Source organism: Brassica napus, chromosome A10 (genome assembly GCF_020379485.1).
Source record: "Brassica napus cultivar Da-Ae chromosome A10, Da-Ae, whole genome shotgun sequence".
NCBI lineage: Eukaryota > Viridiplantae > Streptophyta > Magnoliopsida > Brassicales > Brassicaceae > Brassica > Brassica napus.
This window is the reverse complement of record NC_063443.1, coordinates 15,474,063-15,482,520: the sequence shown is the minus strand read 5'-3', so window position 1 is coordinate 15,482,520 and position 8,458 is coordinate 15,474,063. Positions and strand designations below refer to the sequence as shown.

Sequence of the window (8,458 nt, the reverse complement as noted above, 5' to 3'; positions counted from 1 at the left end):
GGATATTATACCAAATCTTATATATTAAAACAGAAGTCACAACCATGATTCATGTGTGATTTTTTAAAAAATAGACCTAATGGACCTATTCATAGAAATTCATACTATATTTTAATTCAGACTAATAATAAATATAATTTTTAAAATATTTTAATCATAGTATCTTTGATATCTTTTCATTTTAAATATAAATATATTTATTTTAAAATTCTAACAAATCTGTTTAAAAAGATTTTTACAAGATCTTCATTTTTGAAATTATATTTAAATATTTTCACTAATTTCAAAATTAGTTTAAAATATTATTATGCATTAATATATTCAGTTATATAAAATGAAAAATAAAAAATCTATAATATTTTAGTTATTATATAATCATAATCAATCATATTAAATTTAAATTATTATATTGATCTAAATATAATAAAATTGTATTAAATTTATATATTTATATATTTTCTTTCCGTAATTATAAAATATTTATGTTCAAAAATAAAATCTAATATGTTGGTAAGATGGGTTAACATTATCAAACTATATAATACATGTATAAAAATTAACATGTATTTCTTTAAAGTTAATAATATAAAATCTTTGTAACTACTTTAATCATAATATATTTTTATTTTAAATATAATATATATTTATATATTATATTTTAAAAATTCTAATAAATCTGTGTAATATTTATACAATAACTTAATGTATTTTAAGTTATCATTTAGAAATGAAAAGAAATAAATTATATCGTATTTTATCTACTTTTATAGTCATGATCATGTTAAAATATAATTATTATACTAAAATAAATATGATAAAATTATATTCAATTGATAAATTTATAAATTTTATTTTCATAAATATAAACTATTTATCTAAAATATAATATGATGATAGAACGACTTAAAATTAACAAATTATATAATACATGTCTAAAAATTAACATATCTTACACTTTTATATATACAATAATAAATTATTTAAAATAGATAAGCATAAAAATATTGGTAAAAAGAAATCCAGTTTTGAAATACGGGTCAGAATTTAACATAAATTAAATACAAAATATTTTTTAAATATATTTTCTCATGAATATATTAATTTGCTTAATAACTAAATACAAATACAATAAGATAAATATATAATAAGAAGTGGCAAATACATAAGGTTTAAATAATTAATTAATTATAACATGAAATTATAAAATTATTGTATTTAAAATAGTTATATACATATTTAAGTATATGATTAACATTAAAAATATATACCACTTATGTTCGAAAACAATAATTTATGTATAGAAAAGTGAAAACAAACACCCGTGCGGTTGCACGGGTCAAAATCTAGTAAAAGTTTAAGAGATAAGTTTGCTCCAGTTCAACTTAGTAGTTAGTATAGTGTATTTTAGAAACAACATTTCCAAAGACGAATTCGTGAAAAGGTTAGACCCAACAGTGTCATATTGTACGACGAATTGTACATTTGGTGACAATATTTGATACTATTAGAGCATTTTCAACCTATTGCTATTTTTAGTTTTAAAAGTTCTAATAAATAAAAATTTACTCCATTCCCTTTTTATTTATTTATTTATTTATTTATTATTATTATTATTATTATTATTATTATTATTATTATTATTATTATTATTATTATTATTATTTGACAACAAGACATTCACAGACTCATATTGACTCTGTAAATCAAATCGGTAACTCCGCATACATATGAACGACGAAAGATGATTATTTTCTAGCACTGCGTGTTAAGCTATCCGCCCGTAGGTTCTCCGTCCGAGGTACATGAACAATGTCTGAGTTGAGGAAACTTCTTCGTAAAAGCTTGATATCTTCCAGATAGCTTTCAAATGCTGGTCATTCTTCTGGTTCTGAAACCATTTTCACCAATTGAGAACATCTGTTGCAAATGTAACCTGATACTGTCGTAAATTCTTTATACATTCCATTGTCCAAATCAAGCCTCCACCTCCAAATGAAGAGGTGAAAGACATGCCCTTACATTCTTTTCTCCTAATAAACCATCAAAACCCGGTAAGGTACTATACCATCCTTGTCCCGAAAATAGTTTCTTATCTTTCCACGAACCATCTATAAAACACCATCGTCCTAGAGTTACTAATGTGGGTCTGGTCTGTACCTGACGCTCCCTCTTCTGATCAGTGAATACTTGTGCCTCAGTACAAAGTGTTGATTCCAATTCCGCTAATTTAAGTGTTTCCTTTGGATTTGTATCCAGATTACTAAACACTTTATTATTCCGACCATTCCAAATATATCATAATATCCATCAAATTGGTGGTCATCCATCTTTGGATTGATTCTCCAAAAAAGAAGATACATGTTACCAAAAAAAGAACAAATAGGGAAAATATTGGGATTCGATGGTATTTTAGATAATGACTACACTTGACGTACTGGAGGACATTAAAAAAACATATGGTTTATTTGTTCTTCCGTATCTCCGCATTGAGCACAACATATATTTATTATTCTAAAATAGAAATTACTATTTTCTCAATATATAGATGAAAATATCATTTCTTTATTATAGATGCATATTTTTAATTTACAAAATGGTTTCTTAACTTTTATTTTTTAGAATTATGACTAAAATATTTAGAGAATTATAATTTTATATAAATATAATCATAATTTTTATTTATATAAATTTTAAGCTATCATAATTTTATGAAAATCTTGGAAAACTAAAATATATCGAGTTACTTTTCAATTTTCACAAATAAAATAAATTATTTGTTACAATAAAATTCTTTTTAAAAATTAAAATAGATGAATACACTTGAGACAAACACATCTGTATTGTAGAAATATTTTTCTTTATAGAAAAAATAGAAAAATACATTGGAGATGCTCGTTTGACTCATGAGTTATAGCTATTCTCTCGTTTTCAATTATTAGCACATCTTCTATACATTATTCGAGAAGTAATCTGCCACATGTCTTCTATACAATCAATTTCACAAAAAAATATGATATGACTAAAAAAATTGACGACATGGTTAATTACTATATATGACATAGACAATTACATTTAATGTTGATTTATCTTTTGGGTAAACTTTTTAGAATATGATAATAACTCATACATCATCTTTAAAATAACTATATTCAAATACGAAATAACATATTTTGAAATATTATTTATTTTTATTTTTATGATTATAAAGTTTTATTACTAAAATTTTCAAAAATTTCTAATTTTTTTTATAAATTTTTAATCGTAAAATCATTAGTTTTTTTTATATATCTACAAATTTTATAAATATTGTTCAGTTTTACTTTTGGTAGCTATAAAATTTCAATATCAATTTTAACGAGTTGATTAAATATATTTAGCGAAAAGAAATAAAAGAAAATCTATCTATGCTTATAATTTTAAATATAGGTATATATATATATTTAAATGTAATTTAAAATATAATAAAATTATTTTTATTTTAATTTTAGGTTTAATTAAATCAAATTTATAAAAAATATTTTTAAAATATAAAATCTATAATATTAATAAAATTTTATTATATATAATTTTAAATTTTAAAATTTACTACTGCAAAATGGTGCAGGAAACACCTTGTTTTTAGTATAGATTTAGATCATATTAGGTGTGAGATTCATCAATATTTATTGCCATTTATCCATTTTTTAGTTTAAAAAAGGTTTTTTTTTTTTAGAAAGAGCCTTCAATTCATTCTAAGAGTTAGAAACATATAAACTACAATAATGATCTGTTTTTTTTTATCCTCAAAATTTAGAACCATATATAGAAGACTCTTTTATGGAAAAATATATAGAAGAGTACAATGCTTTTCAGTCTGGATGGTATTCTTTTGTGACCATGTTTTCACTCATTTTTTGGCTTAAATCATGGTTGTACTGTGCTTTGGTGTTTGTTATTACTGTGTTTGGTTGTAAAGATGCAAGTCCAAAATATTTTTTTTCTTATTCATTATATTTTTATCATTTTAAAACAATTATAAATTACTAAAACTGGTATAAGTTTCACATTGAAAACTATGTGATCAATAATTTAAACTTTTTTTATAGCAATATACAAATTATTAGAAAACCATATGAATAAAACATTTTATTTAATAAATATTCATATTGTTTTAATATTGTTTAAACTAAACTATATTCCATATAAAAATATAAAAATATTTTGATTTTGAAAATTTAGATATATAAATTATACTTGAATTGATAAAAAATAAATATTTATATAATTTTAGTCTGATTAAATAATTAGAATATATTTTACATATCTTTGTTATTATTTAAAAATATTTTATAAAACTCAGCGTAATGCGCATATTATTACATAGTTTGATGTGATTCCATACAATATCAAGACCGGCGGTTTGTGGCTATATCTATGTAAATTTGAGGGTTTAAAATATTTTGGAAGCCTATATCTACATATTTTTTTTTCAAAAATTTGAATACTGTTATAAATATTTCACTTAGCATAATCCAAGAGTGGGACTGCACAACATTTCTTCGCCTTAACTTATGTGATGGTTTGATTACCGATATATCATTTCTTTTTTTGATATATGAATATTATATGCACCCAGTCGATAATGCATTTTCACACGCATATAATTTTGCTTGAAAACTGATATATTAACGTTGAAGACGCATGAGCAAAAGCCCAACGACAGAGTCTTCTTTGATAAATGAAACAAAAAATGAAACTCGTGGACTCCCCAAGAAAACTACAACAGTAGCAAAACGTAAGTATGCTATTTGTTTTCTTCGTCCTACAAGTATTTTAATGTATATCTTCACTGTTTGTTTTGGCTTCGTTAACCATATACATTTTGTGTTGATTCATTAAAGATAATCCTGCACTGAAGTTAAAAGTCATACTCGGTAACACCCTTCGCTCGCTCTACCCATCATGTTACAATACTCTTTATCTTACTCGTGCACATGAAAACATAAGTTTCTAGTCTTGTTCTTCTTACAGGAATCTCAACAGCTTCACTTGTGATGATCACTATTGTTGCGAGTACAATAGTACTGAGAGCAAAGAATGCTAGAAGAAAGAGTGATTGGAGCGGCAAAAACATTGAAGCAATCGTAATGTTGAAACGATATAGTTATGCCAAAGTCAAGAAGATGACAAACTCATTCTCTCATGTTCTCGGGAAAGGAGGATTTGGAACCGTCTATAAAGGAAAACTACTCGATGAAAGCGGTACAGATCAAACTGATGTTGCAGTGAAACTATTGAAGGATTCAAAGGGGAATGGAGAAGAATTCATCAATGAAGTAGCTAGCATGAGTAGAACCTCTCACGTTAACATCGTTTCTCTACTTGGGTTCTGTTATGAAGGAAGCAAAAGAGCTATAGTTTATGAGTTTATGCCAAATGGATCACTCGACAAATATATTTCAGAGAATATGTCAACGAAGATGGAGTGGGAAACTTTATACAACATAGCGGACGGTGTCGCTCGAGGGCTAGAGTACTTGCACAACCGTTGTGTATCAAGGATTGTGCATTTCGATATAAAGCCACAAAACATACTAATGGACCAAGATCTTTGTCCGAAGATTGCAGATTTTGGTCTTGCTAAGCTTTGCAAAAAGAAAGATAGTATCATCTCAATGCTCAACGCAAGAGGGACCATAGGGTATTGCTCCTGAAGTGTTTTCAAAAAGCTTGGGAGGAGTTTCTCATAAGTCGGATGTGTATAGTTTTGGAATGGTGGTTCTTGAGATTGTAGGAGCAAAGAAAGGGAAATGCATGAACACTCTGGATCCAACAATAGTTCAATATATTTTCCAGATTGGATATATAAAGATCTTGAGAGGGAAGAAACCAGGAGAATATTTGGAGATGAAATGACGGAGGAGGAAAATAAGTTAGTGAAGAAAATGGTGTTGGTGGGTTTATGGTGTATTCAAACAAATCCATCAGATCGTCCATCGATGAACAAAGTTGTTGAAATGTTAGAGGGGAGTCTAGAGGCTTTGCATGTTCCACCTAAGCCTCTCTTAGGTTCACCCGCGGTAATGGTATCTGTTGAAGAGAGTCAAGAGACTTCAAGCATGCCTACATCAAGCCAGTTAGAGAGATGAACTCTTTCACCTTGCCAAGATACTCTAAACTTCCCCCAAAAAAAAACGGTTCGAGATATTGTAGATGAGAGTCAATCTTCCTAAACTCATGTTTGATATTGTTGGACTTTAACATTGTATATTTCCTCTGCGTAAATGATGCCCCATAAGTAAAAGTTGTAATGATTATTTTGAGATAAAAAAAAATCACCTTCCTATGATAGTCATCAAATCAAACAAAAGAAGCAAAATACTATTCTACCTTGGCCATGAAAATATAAAGGGTTTTCTAGTCAGATACTGAATTAATATTTTTATTTCCTCTTCTCCCTATCTTTTTTTTCTTAAATTTTCTTATTACTTGAGACTAATGACTAAGAGATTGCCATGAATTTTCATTATGCTTCCCATTTGTTCGTCTCTGGTAAGATTTTCCTTTACAAAGTTATGGTTAGTAGAGTACATGTAAACATAAGTTTTTAGTCTTGTTTTTTTTTTACAGGAATCTCAACAGCTTTACTTGTGATGATCATTGCTGCTGCGAGTACGGTAGTGGTGTGAGCAAAGAATGCTAAAAGAAAGAGTGATTGAAGCGGCCAAAACATTAATTGAAGCAATCGTAACGTTGAAACGATAGTTATGCCTAAGTCAAGAAGATGACAAACTCATTGGTGCATGTTCTCGGGAAAGGAGGATTTGGAACAGTCTATAAAGGAAAACTACCCGATGGAAGCGGTACAGATGTTGCAGTAAAAATCTTGAAGGATTCAAAGGGGAATGGAGAAGAGTTCATCAATGAAGTACTCTCATGTTAATATCGTTTCTCTACTTGGATTCTATTATGAAGGCAACAAAAGACATATAGTTTATTGAACACTCATAAACTCTACAACGATTGTGATAGACAACGAAACAAAGCACTAAAAGAAGCTAAAGTAGACGAGAGAAAGAAACAACAATAACTCCAAACTGGTTACAAATAATCAAATCAAATTAAGAAAAATGAATGGTTTAATGAGAGGGCTGGGTTTTGAAAGTCTTCGACCAGTTGTTGAGGCGCTCCGAAGCTGACAAGTCCACCTTCTTGGGAAAATTAGAGAAAGCAACAGCTTTGGGTTGTGGTCCCACCATCACTCGAAGTTTAAGCCCAGCTTCACAAGAACCCGAATGTGAGGTTATGAAATAATGAACTCCCGGTTCCGTAAGCCTAACAAGATCGTGACCTGTCTTGTGCACAGCTACAGGAGACGTTGGATCGCACGTCATGAATTCTAGATCACCGTTGATTTCATACACGTCACTGACTTCGTTGGCGTATTCAAAAAACAAAGTATCTCCAACATGAAACTGTTTCTCCTCACTCCACTTGTTATAAAAGTCACTGTCATATACTTTCCATCCTTCCGAGTCTCCTCCGACCTTGTAGGTATTTCCGACAGGAAGGATCTTGCTCGGTGGTGGTGGAGGAACCGGACGTGACGGGTCGTGGATGACAAGAACTTCGAGCTTCTGTCCCAATACGCACTGAGGTTGATTTGAGGTGATGAAGTAGTGAAAGCCTGGTTCCGTGAGAGTCACAACATCGTGTCCTATGTTGTAGACGGCTTTAGGAGAAGAATAGTCGCAAAACTCGTATTCGAGAGCCCCGGAAACATGAGTCACGTCGTTGATGATGGGATCGTATTCGAAGACCAGAGAATCTCCAACGTGGAACTCTTTATGGTCGGTCTCGGCCCAAGCGTAATAGACGTCGTCTTTTGCAATCCATCCCTCGAAGTCTCCCACTTTATAGACCTTCGCTGAGCAGCAACCCGAGAGAACCACGAAGCTCATCATCATCGCAAACAGGAAACTCATCATCCTCATTACAAGTATGATCGAAGAGAGAACGCTTTGGAAGCAAAATCTTAAACTAGCTGAATGAGAAAGCTTTGATGAATGTGTGAATGAAACAAAATAGAATACCTTAGCCTTCCTTATATAAGGTTTTATGGATCCTATTTTTCCTTTTTCCTTTCTACTTTATTTTCTTTTAATGATCTAAACCGTTTAAAAAAATTCGCATAACTAATCTGGAAAAGGAAAGAATCACGTTTTAAAATCTATAATCCTTTTCTGATCAGGTTCGTGTATGAGTTATAGTTTAACTAATTTCATCAAAAATCTTATGAATTATATGAAGCTAGTAAGCAAACAGCCAATCCATGGGATTCTTTGATATCTATTTTTTGGAAATTTTAAATACACCGACTATTAATACTTTAGTTTTGTTGTTTCCTATTAGAGAATTACGGGCCAAATCTCATGAGAAAGTACCGTGGGCTTTTCTATATTTGATATGTTGGATTTGG

General features: G+C 29.3%; 2 protein-coding genes across 2 annotated transcripts; one reads left to right on the top strand and one right to left on the bottom strand.

Moving 5' to 3' along the window:
- The first annotated feature begins 4,596 nt into the window (after window positions 1–4,596).
- On the top strand, window positions 4,597–6,328 carry LOC106372168 (PR5-like receptor kinase). The gene is made up of 3 exons (XM_048742287.1): window positions 4,597–4,774; window positions 4,881–4,913; window positions 5,011–6,328. The coding sequence occupies exons 1-3, from the start codon at window positions 4,681–4,683 to the stop codon at window positions 5,691–5,693; spliced, it is 810 nt and encodes a 269-aa protein (XP_048598244.1). The 5' UTR covers window positions 4,597–4,680; the 3' UTR covers window positions 5,694–6,328.
- Window positions 4,859–8,230, bottom strand: LOC125579028 (blue copper protein-like). The gene has a single exon (XM_048742286.1). It carries the CDS (start codon window positions 7,971–7,973, stop codon window positions 7,119–7,121), a length of 855 nt encoding a protein of 284 aa, XP_048598243.1. The 5' UTR covers window positions 7,974–8,230; the 3' UTR covers window positions 4,859–7,118.
- Window positions 8,231–8,458: the final 228 nt, after the last annotated feature.

Bases quoted from the DNA above. Each gene is read 5' to 3' on its own strand.
- LOC106372168 (XM_048742287.1), top strand. From the start codon at position 4,681: ATGAGCAAAAGCCCAACGACAGAGTCTTCTTTGATAAATGAAACAAAA. The intron at 4,775-4,880 runs GTAAGTATGCTA...GATTCATTAAAG, and splicing joins AACTACAACAGTAGCAAAAC to ATAATCCTGCACTGAAGTTA. The intron at 4,914-5,010 runs GTAACACCCTTC...TTCTTCTTACAG, and splicing joins GAAGTTAAAAGTCATACTCG to GAATCTCAACAGCTTCACTT.
- LOC125579028 (XM_048742286.1), bottom strand. From the start codon at position 7,973: ATGAGGATGATGAGTTTCCTGTTTGCGATGATGATGAGCTTCGTGGTT.